This window comes from Corvus brachyrhynchos, unplaced genomic scaffold (genome assembly GCF_000691975.1).
Source record: "Corvus brachyrhynchos isolate BGI_N302 unplaced genomic scaffold, ASM69197v1 scaffold93, whole genome shotgun sequence".
Classification (NCBI taxonomy): domain Eukaryota; kingdom Metazoa; phylum Chordata; class Aves; order Passeriformes; family Corvidae; genus Corvus; species Corvus brachyrhynchos.
The window spans coordinates 1,008,520-1,030,320 of record NW_008237273.1 but is presented as its reverse complement, the minus strand read 5'-3'; the positions used below and the strand labels follow the sequence as shown (position 1 = coordinate 1,030,320).

Sequence of the window (21,801 nt, the reverse complement as noted above, 5' to 3'; positions counted from 1 at the left end):
CTGATTTGTCAAGGTCTCTCTGCAGGGCCTCCCTGCCCTCAAGGGAGCCAACAGCTCCTCCCAGTTTTGTATCATCTGTGAACTTGCTAAGTATCCCTTCCAGTCCTGCATCCAAGTCATTTATGAAGACGTTGAAGAGTACAGGGCTGAGGATGGAGCCCTGTAGAACCCCACCAGTGAGAGGTCTCCAGTCTGATGTCACCCCATTCATTGTAACCCTTTGTGCCTGACCCGTGAGCCAGTTGCTCGCCCATCACGTGATGTGTTCATCCAGCTGTGGGTTGGACGTTACCTTGTCATAAAAGGAAATCAGGTTTGATAAGGAGGACTTTCCCCTCATGCCATGCTGGCTGTGAGCAGTGACTGTGTTGTCTTTCAGGTGTTTTTCAATAACTCCCAGAATAATCTTCTTGATAATTTTTCAAGCACTGAAGTGAGTAGAAATCAAAGACACATAGATGAGTCCAAAGTGACAAAGCTAACCACACTCACTGTAATGCAATATATGTGTTAATATGAAATTCTGTTGTACTGTACTACTAATTGAGAACTGAACTGTGTTTGTTTATGATATCTTTATTAATCTGTATTCATCTTCTGCTTCAGCTGAAATCTTACACCAGCACATTTATAGGTGGTACTTTACCGACTTCTTCCGAAGAAAAATCATAGCTTTTGGTTTCAATTTCTTGGTCCATTCGTTGTTGATTTCTCAAAAAAAAATTTGCATTTTATTTCCACAAAAAAAAGAAAAAAAAATCCCACCCTGTATATGGGAACATGAGATAGTGTTTAATAGCGTATTTGCTGTTTGACGAGGAATTGAAATGGATTATCAGCACTGTTCTATGGAGCCTAAGCTATGGCAAAGAAACTTTGCATCTCAAAATGGCTGCATTGTAATAATGACAATGTTTTCTTTTAGGAAAGTTCAAGGAAAGGGCCTCAATTCTGCATAATATTGCCAAAAAGAAGTGCCAGGTAGAAGACAGTGAAAGGCAGAATGGAGCTGCTAATCATGGTGAGTGCAGCATTACAGATTTATCACCTGTTCCTGGAAGTCTCTTTCACTGTTTTATTTTGTTTGAAAATTGTTAATCATTACTTTCTCCTACATCACTTACGCTATTTTAGTAAAAATACTCTGATTCTCTGTACTGAAGAGTATGAAATTTATGGATGGGACAGGAGTTGAATGCAAGAATAGAAGGCCTTCTGGCTGGTTGAAAAGAAAAAGCAAAGCTGATTTTGGTTATGTGTTGAAGTGACAGAGAGTCAAAACTTACTTGCGGTACATACAGGAAAATTTAATCAATTTATTTAAATGTTCTAGTAGAATATGCATTTTATATGGTACCACCCTTGTCACAAAAAGCATCACCTTCATATTTAAGATTTGATTTGTCTGTATGCTATTTGCTTGGAGTCATTTAGGCCCATCTATGCTAACTGTGCAAAATTAACTTACTAGGGTTTGCCATTAAGGCAAGAATTTGTATTTTAGTTCCAAAGTTCCTATGCTGAGAGAAAAATCTCTACTGTGACCTGTTTTCTCTACTTTACCTCATCATATTATCTGCATTAGAAAATCAGATACAAATGTGTCCAGTAAAATCTGAATCATTTTATTACTTGACACTTTTTCTGACCTTGTGTTATGTTTAGATATTATTTGCTTCCAAAATCAGGCAGTTGGTTGGGACAGTCTGTTAATAAACCATAATGCTGACTGCAGGGTTAAGAGACAACACACATATACTGAAATAATTACGGATAGTCTGGCACTCCGCTGTGGCTGTGATCTCAGATTTTTAATTTAGAAGAATCTCAGGATAGCAGTAATGTAACTAGACAGCTGTATTTACTTCTGTGCACAAGAGCATACCATAAGGCATGTTGAACTTGAGTAAGGCATTTCATATTGCTATTCCCCATTACTTTATATTGTCCGAGGGATTTGGGGCCATTGACAACATTTATGTCCTACATACTTATAGAGGTAATTACCACTTAGAGAATTCCGAGACAGTCAAAGTAAGAATAAATTTTAATAAATTTGGCATCAGAAACCAAAGGCCTAACTTTATCGCTTTAATTCTGTGGGAGTTTAGCACAAGGACTACAGGATTCTGGTTTGAAGATCATCCTCTATTACTGGATATTATTACACCATCTGTTTTCTCTTTCCCCACATTTGTGCATGGGAGACAGCAGGATTACAGCTTGGAAGGAACTTTACTAATTGCAAGGGTTAGTGTGTTACAAAACTTAAATCACTGAATATATCCCCTCACCTGTAAATGCAACATGTTGCATTCTATAATGTCAGGGGTGAGTGCTGTATGTCACTTTTTACCTGAAGTATTAGGCTCAGTGCGTTTAGCATAAACAAAGTGCACTGAACTTAGTGAGTGCAATGAACTTAAATATTTCTCCAAATGCTAGCTCACTGCTTGTAAGATTTTCATTGAAAATGTGTACTAGGCAAATATTTTCTCTCTAACACAGGTGTTGGTTCAACTTTAGTATTTGATCATTTGCTCAGACTGTATATATGACAGCTATTTCACTAGTATATTTGTTATTTAATATTCTGATCTGTTGTTTTCCCACTCTTATCTGTGGATGATGCCACAGAGAAAGGTGCGAAAGTGGAAGTTGCAGTAACACCACCAAGTGATTCAGGACCAGTGCAGAATGGAATCGCCCATAATGTTGAAGAGGTTAGTGACTTTATTTTATTCTTCTTTTTATTCTCGTATTAGTAAATGTGTTGCATGTTTGTGCTTTTCACTGAAAGTAAACATCTTAATAGAAAGAAGCTGACAGTATGAACTGTCTGCATAATATTTAGATTTCATTTAGAACTGAATCCAGTGTACAGTTTGCCATATATAAAAGCTCTTGCCTTCTGCTCCTGCCCTTCAGTGTAAGGTAAGATGGGAGTCTGGAATCTGTTCTTTTAGGAAATGTATTTTTACTCTACAGATGAGATGTTTGCAGCCCTAAATATAGCTAATAGAAATTGCTTGTCACATTGCACAAAACCTGTTCTCTTAAGAGAACCTGTCATGATGTGCATCATGGAATAGTCAAAATTAATTATGAAAGAGGACCTGTACAAAAACAACTGCATCCTGCCTTCTGTTATCTTGCTTCATAAGATTTTTTTCCCCCTGAGATTGTTCAGTGAAAACAATGAAGAAAAAGCAATCACATATCACAGCAGTGTCCACATGCTGTCAATTTACATTGTAATAAAACATTTCCTAGGCTTGTTCAGAAATCAGCACGGTCAAGGAGCTTTATTATTTGAGATAATGGTTTCAGTTTCAAGCAACTGCAGGGAAAGAAGGGAAAACTATTGCAAGAGTACATTACTCAGCAAAGCTTTCCTTTCATCTCCCTTTAGATGTTTTAAATTTGCAGTGATGCAGGCTTCGGAACTTTTATTTCGGCAAGTATTAGGAAATGCTGAACAATTACTCTCATGTATTAGATGTGGGATACAGTATTTATCCTTATCCAAATGGCACAACAGAGCAAAGCAGGGAGGTTTGTAACTGGTGGAGGAGTGAGTCTGCAGATTTAGCTCCATCAATCTGAGTGAAAAGATTTCAGGTATCTGCTGTAAAAATAAAAACTAGCAGTCTCCTAACTGCATTTTGAGATGGCCCACGCTGGATTCCTCCCCAGTGGCCTTTCCAATTTTGTCTTTTTCCATTGGTAACCTGGCAGCTCTCTTAGGCTGCTTGAGTATTGATATGCTGAAATGTATTTTGTAAGTTAAAAGTGCATAGTGGAATTTTTGAGAAGTTGTAATACAAATAGTCTACTCATCTATGGAAAAAATAAATAGGCTTCCATAATACTTAGGACCCTTCACTGTCAGGATCTCTGGCAACTCTGTAGTGTGCCAGAGCCTTTCCTCAGTGTATTGCCTGGCTTTTTGTGCATAGCTTCCTTAAACACCTTCCCAAACTGTAGTATCACTCTGAAGCTAACACTGGGCTTTTCAGTTTCCTTCTGCTCTGTGTATTGACTTTGTGGACACTAATAGGATTACTCTCAATTTATAGAAGACAACAAAATTTATAGGCTACAACAGAAGCCCACACACATCGTTTCTGTGACCCTTTTCACTGATGAATATTAGAATTTGAAGAAGGGGAATAGGTCATTGCCCTCCTCCTTCTATTTAGTTTTTCCAAACTTGACCTACAAATGCTCTTGAATTTTGATCTTTTTGTAATGAAGTGTTCTCCATTGTATACTGATATCATTTGCTTCTGTTTCTAAGTAGAATTCAATCAAGTAGCTTGAAAGTTTGATTATTTTTCCTTACTCTAATGCAGAAGGAAGTAGTGTCAGAATTTGGAAAGATAGTATAAAATTGCTTCTCTCCAGTTTTCGACTTGCATAGTCTAAAGATACAGTTTTGTGATCCGTAAGTGCTGTTTAGAAAAATCTCTTTAAAAAATTAACTATTAGTGCCTCCATATTGTGGTAGTGATAATTTAGAACTGAGAAAATTAGAAACTATCAGTCTGGATGAACAAAGCTTCAAATATGCCTTTGGGGGAACACATGCTGTCCTAAAAACTGTGGGATGTGAAATGGATATACTCATATAGCAGGTCATCCTGGAACATGTTTGCAGTGATGATACAGAAGACCCACATAGGGATCTAATTCTTTCTCCCCCGTTGTCAATTTCTACTGTGGTCTTCATGCCTTTCCCTCTTGCAAAACAAGCGTAGTCACCTTTGTGGTTTTTTGTTTTACTTTTCACTGATGCTGATTATAGTGTCTGGTTCTAAATCCCTTGACACAAGCATTTTAGAATATCAGTCTCTGTATTTGAGTTAGAATTGTCTGAAAATAAGTACATTAAATATTCTATGTTCCTCTATGTACATAAATCCATTTTACTTATAAATCCCCTATTATTTTAAAGTTACAATGTTGAGAAAAAGACCCTTGTGAAAAGATGGTCTCAGGCTAAGACTACAAGCAAAGGACAAAAAACCAGCTTTCATATTGTATTTTAATTTTCATATTTTTGTAAAATAATTCTTTTTAAAAGCATGATACTCCCAATTGCCATGATTTAGTTTTCCATATACCTCTCCTGGTTTCTTTAGGGGCTTTTTAGGAACATCTTTATATTTTCCTTCTTTTTCAAGAAAGAAGGAAAGGCTTACACAGAGCTGAAACACCACACAAGACAGATTCGAGGACACTGTCAAGTTAATGACTTCTGCAAGATGTCATGATTGGTGTATTTCACCTAATTTACTTTTTTGTTTTTTGTTTTTAATTTCTTCGTTTCTCTCTTCCAAACTCCACTGTCTTGCTTTTCCCTTTTGCCTAGGACCTTAACTCCATTTTTCTTACTCCACTGTCCTCCAGGGAAAGTCAGCTGTTCTCTTTGTAGCTCAAGCCCTTCTTCAACAAGAAAAACTCTTTCCTGATGCTGCTTGCAGAAATTCAAAAAGGCTGTCCAGAAAATGTACCCAGCAACCCAATCATTTGTGCCAGAGAGTAAGACTCCTATCACCCCACTTACCTATAAGCAGAAGCCGATATCCTACACTTTGATAAAATTGGGATCTTCAGCTAAGGACAGATGGCTGTGGTCTCCTTCCCGTTCCTTAGCCAGCACAGGAGGGAACAATACCTCCTCCCACCATACCATCTGTAAGACATTACTGCTTTATTTGAAGTCAGAAATTGCCTTCTTTTCTGCTGGATATTGCATCTTCCTTGGGGATTTTGTTCTACTTACAGCATTCTGTCTCTTAACCTTTAGCAGGTTGCCACAGAGGAGAAGACTCTGTTATATAAAGCTTCATAGAGTGGTACCAAGCATGCGTAAGAAAATGAAACAAGACTAAAAGGACGCTTACTATCTCATTAAATGTTTTGTAAAGTGCCCTTCAAGAGTGTGATCCTTCTGAGAAGTCCAGTTCCACCCCCTGCCACCTTCTTAACTAGCATTTGGTAGTTGTTTCAACCTGTGGCTTACCTGAAAATAGTTTCCAATCTGAAGATAATACCTTTTCCTCTGACCTACACCCACACGCACACATGCACGCACATACTCATGTACACATGTACACATGCACACAGTTCTTCCTTTTTCCGTGGAAACCCCGCTGGAAAGTGTTTACATGCCAATCATGACTGAGATAACTTTTCCATGAAAGTATAAGGCAATTTTTATGCCACAGGAGAATGGTGCAAAGGCTTCATTGTTTGCATGGGGTGTAATCCACTTACCTGAGCAGCAATCTGGTAAAGCATGTTTTGCCTTCCCCACCGAAGAGCAGCAGCACCCTGTGCTGCATTTCAGGACAGAGCCCTGATGGGGACATATCTCCCCTGCCCTGGAGTAATGATTCCATTTGCATCAAATCAGCATGGTGTGAATGTGAGTAGCATTGCATTCTCTGTCTCAGGGTGGTAATATGGGCTATGTTAAACATTACTATTTCATAGAGAGAGAGGGTCAAGAAGATTAGAGCAGCCTTCGTTGTAAGACCGTGATACATTCTAGCATCCCTGGTATTTGTTTGATTCATCATAAAAAAATTATTTTCCAGAGCCCAAATACTTTTTCAGTTGCCACACTTGGCCTAAAGTAAATGTCTGCATCTTGTTTGCCCTTTGCAACTTAAAGAGAAGGTGCTGCTATCAAAAGGGGTTGATTTTTATTTTCACAATGCTACTCAGTGACCTAGTCCACACTTTTTGCTGCAGTATACCAGTTTGACTTACTTGAAAATTAGGACTGTGAAAAACGGCATGAAGACAAAGGCTTATTCTTCAGAAGTATCTCCATGATACCATAGCTGTTACATCTCCTGGTGAGCTGACTGAAGTTTAGTGTGTTACATTCTGAGAATTTATTTTCAAATTCCCCAAAGAATGCTGACAGCATAGCATAAAAAACTAGCATATAAGCTCTGGGAGCTGTGATTTTACTTATTTGTGCAAGTGCCCAAGAGGACACAAGCAGCAATAGCAGAATCTGGACTAAACACCTGCCTGACCTTACTCCTTCCCACAGGGTCCACTCAAAAGGTAGCTCTTTTCAGTGAGTTGAAAGTGCAGCAAGGATTAGCACAAATTAACTGTCCTAAGAAGAGTATCTGCATATACAGAATGCATTCTGAAAGCTCAGGGATTTAATATTACTGACTGCTTGACTTTTACTCAAGAATTTGTGAGGAAAGATGTTGCTTTCTATCTTTAGTCACCCCATAGAAATTGCATACTCTTGTACTAGCTTACTATCTCATCTTGTTTTGCCTTTTTTTTTTTTTTAATGAGATCTAAGAGAAGACAAATGAGTGATTTAGCTTACAGAGAAGAAACAGAAGGCAGAGACTTGAGGCTGTTCTTAGTAGGGCTCCAATTGCCTACACTCTCTGCCTTTCTAGTGAAAGAGATTAGTGTGAGATGTGCCCTCTAAAGAAAAAAATAAACCTCAATTTTTAAAATCACTATATACCTCTGGGACAGAGAACATTTGAGATCATGATCACATAAGTTAGTTTTTCGTGACTTACTCATTGTGAAAAGTTAGGTTGTACACAGCTCATTTCCAAAATAAAACCCTCACAAACAAACAAAAACCCACCCTGAAACAAAAAAAGACCTGAGCAGTCTTTTTCAGCAAGGAAAGAAATTGCCTCTTTAAAAGTGGTGCAATATCTGTACTGCAGCATAAGCAAATTGAACTGCATATAATTCCTGTCTTCAGTTTCCTTTCTTCTGGAGCCCTCAGGCTAATTCTTTATTGATTAAGTATCAGCAGCCAAAATGCACAAGAAATGTACAAGCATGAGAATTCATCTCATAGCTCTTCATCTTAGGTGGACTAACAGATTAATCCTCAGAATATGATATTTATAGTTCATACGTTATAGCTGTTATACAGTACAGATTAGTTGGTAAACAGTGGCAGATTCAGTATTTCTGAAGTGCTCAGAAGTTTGAGGTGGTTCTTTGTACTTGTTTTCCATTTTCTCCTAATGTGAGGAAGAAAAGTATTAAATTCTGTTCAGTGTTGTGCCAAAAAAAGCAACTGTTTTTCCTAATATAATATGAGTGTAAACCCCTATAGAGAGTGATTTTGTGATGTTTGCTAGAAGGAGTGACTGCCTTGTGACTTTGGCAGATGGAGTTTGCTATAAGCTGTTGTTTATAAACAAAATAATTGTGGATGAAATGTCACTGTATATTTGTATTGTTTATACAATGTAAAATACACCGTAATTTCCTCTGTTTGGAAAAATTTTACTGAGAAAATTGGATAGATTTAGATTAGATAGGGTGGTGAGGTACTGGAACAGGTTACCCAGAGAAGTTGTGGATGCCCCAACTGGAGCTGTGGAAGTGTTCAAGGCCAGGCTGGGTGGGGCTTTGAGCAACGTGCTCTAGTGGAAGGTGTCCCTGCCCATGTCAGGGAGTTGGAACTAGATGATCTTTAAGGTCCCTTCCAATCCAAACCATCCCATGTTTCTAAAACAATCCTGAGCAAACCAGTAAGCGCTTTCTTACCTGGGATTACAGATAAATATTTGATAGATGTTCTTGCATAAAGAACTGTGAAATATGGAGCATCCATAGTTTTTGTACCACTTTAATTGTTTGTAATGATTTAAATAAAAGAATAGTTGAAGTAGCAAGAACAGAGTTTAGAATGTATGTAGATGAGTTTAAAAGAATATTTATTACAGATGTATGAAAGAGAACACCAAGCAAAATAACACTTCTAATCTCATTTCTTAAGATCCATTTTCCTAATAGAGGATTAATTTCCTAATCATCAATAATAATAATAATAATAATAATAACAATAACAATAAAATATATGCTAGGGTACCACAATTATCCCATCTAGGCATTAGTATACATTTGATATTCATCACTGCAGATGTCTCTGTAAGGAAAAGACAGTCTCAAATCTCAGCAAGAAAAAATGAGGATCCAATGCATAAAAAGTAAAAGGAGTTATGACAGCTGGTAAGAATTTCACAGAAATACAGTAATGACTATTATATGTGAAGATCTAATGCAGCTACATCTAAATCTTTCATGACTGATTAGGGGATGAGGGGCACAAGTATGTCATTCTGTATTCTTCCAGTAGCAGGACATGATGAGGGAAGAAACAGGAAAACTCAGAAGGTCAATAACTGGCACCAAGAGTGGTGTCACCAGCAGAGTTTTTGGGGTTTTTATCATGGATTGGCTTAAACAAGACTGGACCTGCTGATGACAGGCAGGTTACACCTCAAAGGGGCAAAAGGATCAGAGTTAGCAGGGCTCATTGAAAGAGCCTTAAACTAGATTTGAAAGAGGAAAGGGATGAAACCAGGCATGCTAGAGATAAGCCTAGGAGTGGCACATCAATGTCTGAGGAACAGTGTGCTAGTGAGGCCCTTCAGTCTGTGCCATGGTGTGCTGAGTACGCCAGAGCACATTTGAAATGTCCCTGTACTAATTCACACAGCACCTTCACCATCTCAGTGGAGGTAGTGGATCAAGATCCATATACAGCTGCAAAGAGCTAAGCATCATCAATCCATCAGAAACAACAGAAGCACCTGAGAACAGACACATAGTAATTAAGGCTCCTCCCCCCAGAAAATGTGACAGGACTGATAGCCCAACTAAAGTGCATCTACACCAATGCATGCAGTGTACGCAACAAACAAGAGGGGCTGGAAGCCATTGAGCAGATGGAAAACTATGATGTAATCCCAGTAACATAAACATAGTGGGATTACTTACACAACCAGAATGATGCAATAGATGGCTATAAACTCTTCAGAAGGGATAGGCAAGGAAGGAGAAGTGGTGTGGTAGCGCTGTATGTTACGGAGTGTTTGACTTTCTAGAGCTTGATGGTGGTAATAAAAGGGTTGAGTACTTACGGGTAAGACCAGGACCGATATCCTGGTGGGAGTCTAATATAGACCATCCAATTAGTTCAAAGAGGAAGACAAAAATACCATAAGCAGCTGGAGGAAGTTTTACTACTGCTGGACCTTTTTCTTCTGGAACACTTCAGTGTACCAGATACCTGCTGGAAATACAACAGAGCAGAAAGGGAACAGTCCAGGAGGTTTCTGAACTGTGTGAAACATGCCTTGATACTTTCGACACAGTGGGTGAGGGAACCAGCCAGGAAAGGTGCCCAGCTGGATCTGCTGCTTGTGAACAGAGGATTAGTGGGAGATGTAGTGGTCAGAGGCCATCTTGGGCACAGAGACAATGAAAGCAGAGCTTTCTATTCTCAGAGCTGTAAGGAGGGTGGTCAGCAGCACTGCCAGAACTGGTGCCTGGGACTTCCAGGGGGCAGACTTTGGCCTGTTTACAGGACTGGTGAATAGAGTTCCTTGGAGGTGGTCGCAAGGGAACGAAGAAGTGCAGGAAGGCTGAACATTCTTCAAGAAAAAAATCTTAGAGGTGCAGGAGAAGGTTGTCACCATGTGCTGAAAGAAGAGCTGTCTGGGAAGACGGGCCTGGCTGAACAGAGCTTCGGCTAAACTCAGGAGGAAAAGGAGAGTTTACGACCTTTGGAAGAAGGGACAGGCAGCTCAGGAGGACTACAAGGATATTGTGAGGTTATGCAGGGTGAAAATTTGATGGGCCAAAGTCCATCTAGAATTTAATTTGGCTTCTGCAGTTAAAAACAATGAAAGGTGTTTCTAGAAATGAAAGGTGTTCTAGAAAGACATGAGCAACAGAAGGAGGGTTAAGGACAATCTCCATCCTTTCTTGGATACAGTGGGAAATGTTGTGACAAGGAATAAGGAAAAACCTGAGGTATGGAATGCCTTTCTTGCCTCATTCTTTAACATCAAGATTGGCTGTCATCAGGGTCAGTCAGACCCCTGGGCTGGAAGACAGGGATTGAGAGCAGAACGAAGCCCCCATAATCCAAGGGGAAATGGTCAGTGACTTGCTACACTGCTTAGAGACACACAGGTCTCTAAGGCTGGATGGGATCCCCTCAAGGGTACTAAGGGTGCTGATGGAAGTGCTCACAAGCCACTTTGCATCATTTACCCACAATCCTGGCTAACTGGGGATGTCCCAGTTGACTGGAGTTGGCAAATGTGATGCCCAGATATGGGAAGGGTGGGAAGGAGGATCCAGAGAACCACAGGCCTGTCAGTCTGACCTCGGTGCCAGGGATGGTCATGAAGCAGATCACCCTGAGTGCCATCACACAGCATGTGCAGGACATCAAGGGGACTGGGCCCCATCAGCCAAGGTTTGTCAAAGGCAGGTCCTGCTTGACCAACCTGATCTCCTCCTATGACAAATTGACTCACTTAGTAAATGAGGGAAAGGCTGTGGATGTTGTCTACCTGTACCTCAGTAAAGCATTTAACACCATTTCCCACATAATTCCTATGGAGATACTGGCTTTCCATGGTGTGGATGGGTAGACCAGGTGTGGATGGTTCACTGGGTAAAAAACTGAGTGGATGGCCGGGCCCAGAGAGTGGTGGTGAATGGAGGTAAATCCAGCTGTCAGTCTCTGGTGATGTTCTCTAGGGCTTTGTACTGGGGCCAATCCTGCTTAATGACTTTATTGGTAATTTGCATGAGGGGATCAAGTACACCCTCCTCAGTCAGTTTTCAGATGTCACAAAGTTGGGTTGGAGTGTTGATCTTCTTGAAGGTAGGAAGGCTCTTCAGAGTGGTCTGGACAGGCTGGATCCATGGGCTGAGACCAGTGCTGTGAGGTTCAGTAAAGCCAAATGCTGGGGCCTGCCCTTGCATCACAACAACCCCATGCAACAGTGCTGCAAGCTGGGGAAGAGTGGTTGAAAAGCTTCATGGTGGGAAAGGACCTGGGGGTCATTTAGTCTAGATGACCTCCAGAGGTCCCTTCCAACCCCAACTATTCTATGATTCTGTGATTCTGTGCTGGCCAACAGCAGCTAAACACGAGCCAGCTGTGCCCAGGTGGCCAAGAGATCCAGTGACATCCTGGCTCGTATTAGCAATAGTGTGGCCAGCAGGACCAGGACAGTGACTGTACCCTGTACCCCTGGCACTGGTGAGGCCACATCTCAAATCTTGTGTTCCCCTTTGGGGCCCAAGAAAGACACTACAAGAAAGACACTGAATTGCTGGAGCGTGTCCAAAAAAGGACAGTGGAGCTGGTGATGGGTTTGGAGCACAAATCCTGTGGGAAACAGCTGAGGGAGGTGGGTTTTTCAGCCTGGAGAAAAGGAAGCTCAGGGGAGACCTTATTGCTCTCTACAACTGCCTGAAAGGAGGGTGTAGCCAGGTAGGGGTCAGCCTCTTGTCCCAAGTAGCAAGTGACAGGACAAGAGGAAATGGCCTCAAGTTGTGTCAGAGAAGGTTTAGATCAGATATTACAAAAATTCCTTCACGGAAAGGGTTATCAAGCCTCGGATCAGTTACCAAGCAGGAAAGTGGTTGTGTGACCATCCATGGAAGTATTTAGAATATGTGTAGGTATGGTGCTTGCAGACATGGTTTAGTGATGGAGTGTTAGGTTTTTGGTTGGACTTGATGATCTAAAGTCTTTTCCAGCCTAAATATTGCTATGATTTTATGAATTTATGGAAGATGAAAAAATATGCCATATTTGAATACTTAGTCTCTGAATGCTCATGTCTGACCACTGTAAGGTACTGGGGTAAACTGGCCTTTGTTCTGACTTAATACAGCAGTTTAACAGATTATCATCAGAGTACATCACATCAGGTAATGCAGCTTTCCCATATGTCCAGCCCAGTGTTGTTAATTAGCTACAGAGTCATAGCAGGGAATGAGTTTTGGAGTGTAGATGTGTAGGTAGTAGCACTTAAGCTGCCCTAAAGAAATGGAGATCTTTGCACAGTGCTGGCAGGTGTGTCATAAAGTGAGCAGACTATTCTTCACTTCTGTTGGAGCATGTAGGGGTCAAGGCAGATACCGTAAGATATCTAAAATGGTACCATCATATGTGTTTAGGCAATTGAATTCCTGGGTGTGTATCATGTTATAATTACATTTTCTTCTTTGCGTTGCAGAATATAATCATATTGAACATTGCAAGTACAGAGTTTTCATCATACAGACCAAAATAAATCAAAACTAGAGCTTCAGGATTAGTTTCTACAAACTGTGATAGTGCATAATTCAGTATGTACATTCCTGGAGCCACAGACAGTGCAATCTCTCCATGAATCTGTGCTGAGTCATTTTCTGTCACTGCTGCTTAGTCCACAGTGTGACACTCACATTTGTGTGGTTTTAGAGCTGCCGTGATTATTTCCCATTCATTTCTTCAACTTCAGTGGATAATTTAGTATTGCTTTGAAATTTGTGGAAGCTAGATCTACAAATACTTCGAACTTCATTATTCCCACTGATTTTTGGAAAGTCAGCATTGAAAATCAGATGCCAAATCCAGTTTGCAAAATATGAAATGAATATCTAATCTGTGACATCTGTAATGTACCCTGGAGTTAAACTAGCAAGAAGAAGTGTTTTGCCTGCACTGTGAGCTTGTGTTTGGCCTTATATTTTGGCCTCATTGGTGTCTTGGGGAAAGGGATGATATAGGACAACTGGAAGGTGAAAAGATCTCACACAGATAGATCAAGGTTTCTCGGGAGACATCTGGCAATCTCCAAAAGCAATTCTTTGTGGTTCTTTGCTACAGCCACTCATGTTGCCTCTGTGCTCATGCACACTCAGAGGTGTTTGACACAGACATGAAAATAGAACAAGGCCCAGTGTTAAACTACAGTGTGTACTGGTACAGTATTGCATGAACCAACATAGGCATTACTGTCTAGATATTTTTAAGACTCATGTGCAAACTCAGACTAATGTAAAGTTTTGTTGTGATTAAATGTAGTTGTTAATCATGGCTAATCTCTAAAGATGGCAATTCAGGAAATACCATGCCACTCAGTGCTGTTTATGCAGCAGTCACTTACAAAGCTTTATTCCAGCTGAGTTGGCTGATTGAATTACACAGAGGCCATTCAGAAAGAGTTACCTAGGCAACCCTTCAACTGGTCCTTTTGTGCTCAGATTTAATCTCAGTCATCATATTTCAAAGCTGAGCCTCCGTCTCAGGTTGATTTTCCCACCCCAACAGCATCTACCGGAATGAAAAAGGAATGGATTTGGCTTTGGGAAGTAGCCTCACAAACTTCTCCAGCACAGTTTCCCTAAAATCAGGCTTCAATAGATTTGCAGCAATGAAGCATAGTATGTCCAACTTCAGTGAAGAGCTGAAAGCTAAAGCCAAAAGCTAGCCTCTTAAGCTGCTCAGGAGCCTCTGAAGTATTGTGTTGAGTGCTACAAACTGTGCCAAAATATTTTTAAAATTTTTTTAATGATTATAACCAGTGACCTGTTCACTTTACTGTTGTCTTACAGTCTTGCAACTTGGGAGTTTCACAAAGTATATAGGTTAATAAAATATTGTCCTCTGTTGACATCAACGCATAACTCAAAAGTAGCTGCAACTTGTCAATGTGTCAAGAGGTAAATAGGAATTTGCTTCCAGTCCATCGGTGTCAGGTGATACCTTTATACTGAAAGATCCCAAGCTAAGAGCTGAGCTTGCTTCTGTAGGTACTGATCAGTTCAGGTAGTTGGACAATTCAGGAGTACACAACAGTGGAATAATCAAGACCAGTTAGGTCAATTAGCAGTAGGTAGAAAATGTTATTAACAGTATAATCATATAGTGACATTTCATCAATAACACTTTTGCTTAGAAAAAAACAACTGGTGTGGTCATTTAAATGATTGCTTCATATAGCATTGTCATAAGGTTTATGTAAGCAATCTTAATACAGGGCAATAACTGAAAAGAAACCTATTATAAATCTCTAGGGGGAATAACATGCATATTGTGGAGATGTCTCAATCATTATCTTTTTTTCAAAAATAAAACCCAAGAACACTACGTGAAGAAGTCATCATTATCACTCATTCTCAAACAGTTTTCACCAGCTGCTCTTTTTCAGACCTTTTTAGCTTTCAATGAGCTCTCTAGAAATCTTTCCAGCTTTAACAGGGTTTGCATTACACACATCTGTGTGAAAGTATTGTTCAGGCCATTTTTTCAGTTGACTGGTTCTGCAATTTATGTGCAGTTCTGGAGATATCACCTACCTATGTTAACAGTTTAAATGTTATTTTGATACATGCATGCAAAAGGCTGAGTCATGCCTGCTATACTTGCTCCATTTTGTTAGCAGAAGCAGTCTAAGGAAAGAGAAGTGTGTGGCAGCCAAATGTTTTCTGTCATGGGAGAGGGTTCCTATACACCTACTCCATAATAGGGATGACAGGTGGGCAGCTTACACATAAATGGAGACTATAGACCAATGAGAAAATCAGCGAAACAAATTGGAGAGGACTGGCTTTAGTTTTAGGACCAAGTTGTTAAGAACACTGCTGTGTTGCGACTGGTCTAAACACAAGAGACTTTGGGGAGAGACAAAGAGAAGCCCTTTCCTCATGTGGACAGCCCAACAGCAGTGTTACGGCCCAGAGAGGCTGGGCCATATCCATCCTTGTTGGTTTCACAGCTTGAGTGGGCAGCGCCCTGAGCAGCCCAGTCTGACACCAGCATCTTAGCACTAGTCTGACCCATAGGAGCTTAGCATCCCCACAGGTGCCTGAATTGCCGTATGTCCCTGCGAAGAAGACAATACATACACATATATACGTATATATATTTAATAGTAACTTTTTTATTTCCTCGCAAAAGCTTAAGAAATTAGGTACACCTATACATCTATACGCATGCATAAAGATGCACTTCTGTGTGTGTGTGGGTGTGTGCACATGTGCACAGGCACATATACACACACGTTCTCTCTCTCTTGTCTGTGTGGCCAGGCTTGATGCAGCCCAGACAGGTCTTAACCCCTGACTAGACTAGCCCACAACCGTAGGGAGAGCCACGGGAACACTTGTCAGAGACACCCTGTGCATCCCAAGGGACCAGCCACGTTGTCAACAAATGGACATCCTCAGGAAGCCTGTGCTGTAGGGATACCTCACAGTCTGGCCAAAGTCTTTTTTGGTGTGTCCTAGCTAATGTTGTTAGGTAGGTGGGCTGTTAATGCAATGTTTTTAGGCGCCATAGTTCTCACTGAAACACAACACCCTCCTTGAATTCCTTTTGAAAGAATCCCTAACTTTATTCATCCACTGTGATAATCTGTTCACTGGAGCTTTTCTTACAGAACGAAGAGGATGAGGAGGAACAGCCTCTCAGCCTGGCCTGGCCTGAAACCCGACGCAAGCAGGCCACCTATCTTTTAGTGTTACCCATTGTTTTTCCACTGTGGGCTACCCTGCCAGATGTCAGAAAACCTGTAAGTAACTGTTATATGTCAGTGTGTTCTGCACAAAAGGGTGGCTCTCTAGTTAAATGCCAAAAAAGAACAGCAGCAGATTCATGTAAAAACAGAGCTAATGGGTTTTTTTAATGGTTTCTTCTTTGAAGAAGAGGTCACAACATCAGTATTCAAATCTGCAAATCGCAAATGGGTGTTTATGAGCAACTGGTTGGTAATAGCTCTATACAGGTTGTATTTGATTTAATTTGTATATTGAATTTGTATTCACTAATACTTTATGACATAAAGTGAAAGGTCTGAAAACTTCTTTGGGGCCTTCACATTTGTATTTCTGAATCTCTACTGAATGTCTCATGAGTGCTGAGTAAGTCTGTCTATCTGCAGTGCCCTAAAGGGTATGACTGGAAGGATTTTAGACTGTCTAGATTCTCTCTGCAGTTCAAACATAATGATATGCATTTCTTTTAAATTTATGTTCTATTAGACCTTTCTGCTCTACCCATAATCTCGTAATTTTCATACTAGGATGAGATCTGTAAGTCCCTTCATGTATAAATACTTGCCAGTTTTGTCCCAAACACAGCCTGAAGTAATGTAAGACTGGTGAGTTACCAAGGCTTACCACTTTCATACTCACATATACAAACAGACCTGACTGGGAAGGCTCATGGAAAGTAGAAGAGAGAGAGTCAAGAGCTGAAAAAAAAATTTTAGTAGTGTTTTAGTCTCTTTTCCTTTCTGGATGAAAAATGGGTTTAAAACTACTGCAAAGAGGCATGCACAGCATGTAAGTTTATAAATCAACACCCTGAATTCTGTTTTCCTCCTCACACACAGCGAAAAACCTTCCCATCCCACACGCTGCAAAACTGCAATTCAGTGCAAGAAAGAAGCTAAAATAAGATCTCTGATTTGGATTTGGATAAAGGTTTCCAAAGGCTATAAAGTGACGTTTTCCCTTCCAATGTTTAAGCTTTCTTTTTCTTAAAGATTTCAGAAAACTCTGGTAATCACTTTTGTTTCATAACACACAGAGCATACTTCATGAATTTCAAGGTTGTTTATTTCTGAATTTAGGCCTTCCTTTCATCATTCAAAACCGTCCTTGTAATTTTTTTCATAACTTGATCTAAAATGAGAGAGAAGTATGTATGGGCATTATTTTGAATTTTGAAAATCTGCAGTTAGTATAAGTAGACCTGTAGCTTTATCCAATATTCTGTACTGTACAAATGAGAACAGTTTTGTAAATTATAGTTTTGGAGAGTGAATTGAAAAGTTGCCTGCAACTGTGTGATGCGTGTGATTATTAACACTAGTACCATTCACAACAGAACTCCATGCTGACATCCGGCATCTAAAATACCCTGCACAAAAGATAAACATGGTTGTATGTGCCAGATAGGCAAGTGGACAACAGAGTTTTAAAACTTTGTTCACTGAAAGGAGTAGTTTTTTATACAGAAAAAAACCAATGCCGTTTGTAATTACACGTAGATTAACAGAAGAGGTAATGGGCTGTATTGATGTGACAAGCTGCTTACTTTGACCATTACTGTCAAAGAATTAACCAGATGGTTCCATAAACTATCTAACATATTAAATATGCTTCATTAATGTATCTTCAAAATATTCTCACTTATTTCTGTGTGCCATCCCCGCTAATCCCTTCCTAACAAAAACGAAGCCTGATATCACAGCTCAGCATGTGCATCAGAAAACAATTTTCAATGAAATCTGTGAGGTAAAAGTTAAAGCAAACCCAAACCAATACTTAACTAGATTTTTTAGGTAGGCCGCTATCAGGGACTTGATTTTCAAGTGTGGTAATTTTAGTCAGAAACCCAAATTCTGCATCAGAATGCTCAAACTAGCATGTGCATATATAAAATTAATGCTTGTGTGCTATATACTGATTTGAAAGACCATATGGAGCCTTTGGTATCCTCTGTGGGTGTCCACTTTTCAGTAAGTTCTTCTTTTCATCTAGAGTCTTTTTTCTAAAGTATATTTTATCTCCACGCAAAGGAGATGGTTTGCCTGCAGTTATTTGTACTATTCCAAGATATATTTAGCTCCATGAAGCCCAGAAGCTCTAGAAAAATTATTTCGTAGACAAGGTCTCTGGTACTAAAGTTAGCAAAATCCTGCTGCCTTATTATGCTCTGCTGCACACATATACAGATTTTTATATACTTAGAGTAGATTATGCATTAGTTCAGCTATCTGTCAGCTGATTGACTGGCTGAGATGTTTTAATGTGTTTAGTGCCTTAATAACACCTGCTCACATTAAGCCAGTATATATTAAAATCCTTACTATAACGTGATAATGTTGTTGGCATATTCCAGAGGTAGGTGTGCCCTTGGGGAATTTTTTTTCCTGAGTTTTTGCTCAGGTGTTTTGAACAATAATGGGTATTTTTCCTGTACTAATGGCTTATTTCCCCGGTGGCTCTTTAAAGGTAACATACGTAACTGCCCACCTCCAGCAGTAACAGATAATGAAAGATTGAAAGAAAAGTTACGTGACCAAGGTGCCCTGGTAGGTCAGGAACAGATGTTGAACACCTCTTTTGTTACAACCTTACTCCACTGTCCATCCCCTTACATTACAGGCCAGAAAAATGGCTCTTAGGGCTCTGCCATCACTGGACCCATATGGGGGAGTTCTTCCTTTTATCTCTGCAAATTCCCATTACAAATGAAGAGCTACAACTTCCATGAACTCTTGTTGCCATTCAGAGATGTACTGTTACCAAGGGGACAAGGACAACATGTTCCTGTACAGATCCAGTTAGAGGAGCAGGTTCTGAGTAATCAGAGTTAAGCACTGTTAAGTGTGAAAGAAAGATCAAACTTTGCAATGCAGATACATTTATGAACGAGACAAACATATGAATCATTCAGGTTAAAGATGTTGGTAATAATACTGGCTAAAATTAAAAGTTACCTTCCAAATTATTCAGCACACACTACCTTTCAGGATCAAGCTCTTAGAAGAAGAGCCTTCATACCTGGATTGTTTTTGCTGCTTATAGTCCTGTTTTTCAGACACTGGCATGAAATAAATATATAGAAATATATCAAGAAAAACAGCCTTAAGGTTTCTGATAGGCAGGAACAGTACCAAACCATCTAATCTACGGTGGAACTACAAAATCCTTTTGCTTTTGTTAAAAGAAGATAACATATGAACTGAAGGAGCCATGCCTTCTCTCATTTGTGTGTTACTAGGACCACAGAAGAGCCAATTGGTAATAAACTAGGCACTCTGTCTTCACAATGCAACCACCACAACAACTACCAAAAAAGATGGGGAGAAGTATTCCTGTCTCCTGTCTCTGACTAATTCTTCTAGGAAAATGTTTAGAATTGGCAGCTCTCTGTTTTTCAAAGAGCTGGGGAGTAGAAATGACATAAATCTCAAAAGAATGCTGTCACTAGTTACAAAACAAGCATAATTATTATTATAGTCTGGAATAAAATCCAGCATACAAAAAAGAATCAGCATTCTTGTTATGGCTTTTTAAATTTTTCATCTATATGCAAATTATATAGCAGCATCTATGGAGTCCGTTTTTTATTTCATCACCTGTAAAACGTACAAGCCTTAAATTTTGCCCTTTCTGAATTTAAATGTTCCCCATTTTAAAATAGGTGATTTAAGTGTTAAGCCTATTAAAGTATCTTGGACTGCTGCTTATCAGTTAATTTTAGTGGGAGAGGATTAGCTAAGACAGGCGAGGAGTACACATGCTGCAAAGTTACTGACTCGTAATTCTTAGCCATCCAAATTGCATGGGTGTCTGACTCAGATAGGCAGTGTCTCCTTGTTTTGCAAGAACCATTTGGTGTATATAATCTCACCATCAGAGAGCTGTTACTGGCCAGCACTGCTCTGGTTGTATTAGTTTTGCTTAAGCCAATGTATGCTTAAATCTTGAGTATTGTGCAGTGATCATTCAAATAGCGTTGCTGCAAGGTGCTCTGTGCAGATTTTGTGATGAGGTGCAACAAGTTTATCGCTTCATCGTCTCATTAACCATATGTCTTGCCAAAAAATCCCAGCTTTTACAAGGAAGATGAAAAATGTTGAAAGTTGGAAAAGTTGACTACTAAGAATGGTGGAAAAAAAGTGCTAGCTGTTTAGTTTTAGAAGAGGAAATTGCTGTTTAGATTCATTTATTTCCACCAGTCTTAATTCTGCTCCCACTGGTGTCAGATCACTATAACAGCCATCTATATGTTTCTTTCAAATTGCGTTCCTTTTCAGATTAAGGTCTTCTCTCACCCAATGCATATAAAATTTTGATTTTAAACTTAAAAGTCCATCTGAGTAGGTTTAAATATCATAAGCTCATTATCATATTTTCTGCTTTGATAGAAATTTAGAACTCTGTTTTGAAGAAGTAAATCTGTAATGAGTTGAGGAGCAATTAAGAAATAGATCAACCAAAGTACCCTGCGTACTTCTAAAAACTATGCGTATGACACTAATGGAATTTATATGAAAAGGATGTTTCCAGGTGGCATTGTTTATTTTAAGGGTAATCCATTTAAAACACCTACTGGACTGCTTCCTTTACTCCAACAGAAGTTCGGTTATCCATATTATGAGGGAGTTTAGAATCATAAATTCATAGAATGGTTTGGGTTGGAAGGAACCTTGGAGATCATCTAGTTCCAAATCCCATGACATGGGCAGGGGTGCCTTCCACTAGGCCAGGTTGCTTAGAGGCCCATCCAACCTGGCCTTGAACACTTCCAGGAATGGGGCATCCACAACTCCTATGGGCAACCTGTTCCAGTGTCTCACCACCCTCATACTAAAGACTTCTTCCTAATACCAATCTAAACCTACTCTCTTTCAGTCCTCTTGTCCTGTCAGTGCATGCTCTTGTAAACAGTCTCTCTCCATCTTTCTTGTAGGCTCCTTTCAAGTACTGAAAGGCTACAATTAGGTCACCCCAAAGCCTTCTCCGGGCTGAGCAATCCCAATTCTCTCAGCCTTTCCTCACAGAAGAGGTGTTCCATCCCTCTAGTAGTGTTGTTAAATCTGTACCATTTTTAATGTGTATTCCTGTGTATATTCAGTTGTGAAATGGTATAGGTCATGTTAATCAATGTTAGTACATGCTCAGTTTTCAGCCGGACATTTGGCATTATGCAAAGTGCACACAGGGAGTGAAAAGTGCTCCATTAGCACAGCCTGCAGCTGCACCTGCTGCTGGAGCAGATATGGACCTTCTGTTTGTCCCATGCTGTAGATGTGTGTGCACAATTGCCATTGCTGACTTTACCCTTTTTACATCAGTTAATGTCCTGAACTCATTGCAGTTACATCAGCAGAAAATCTACAGTCTCATTGAGCTACAGACTAGCCTCATTGTTTTCAGGTTCAGCTGGCAAAAAACAGTGAC

At 39.8% G+C, this 21,801-nt stretch overlaps 1 protein-coding gene across 2 annotated transcripts in view; it reads left to right on the top strand.

Annotated features, from left to right (window-relative positions):
- The window catches only part of SLC24A2 (solute carrier family 24 member 2), a 114,005-nt gene that overhangs the window by 79,681 nt on the left and 12,523 nt on the right, over nucleotides 1-21,801 (top strand). For both annotated transcript variants that reach the window (XM_017730598.1, XM_008630854.2), the window contains exons 4-6: nucleotides 926-1,021; nucleotides 2,638-2,723; nucleotides 16,263-16,394. In XM_017730598.1, the coding sequence (XP_017586087.1) occupies nucleotides 926-1,021; nucleotides 2,638-2,723; nucleotides 16,263-16,394 (314 nt within the window). The remainder of the gene's footprint in view (nucleotides 1-925; nucleotides 1,022-2,637; nucleotides 2,724-16,262; nucleotides 16,395-21,801) is intronic.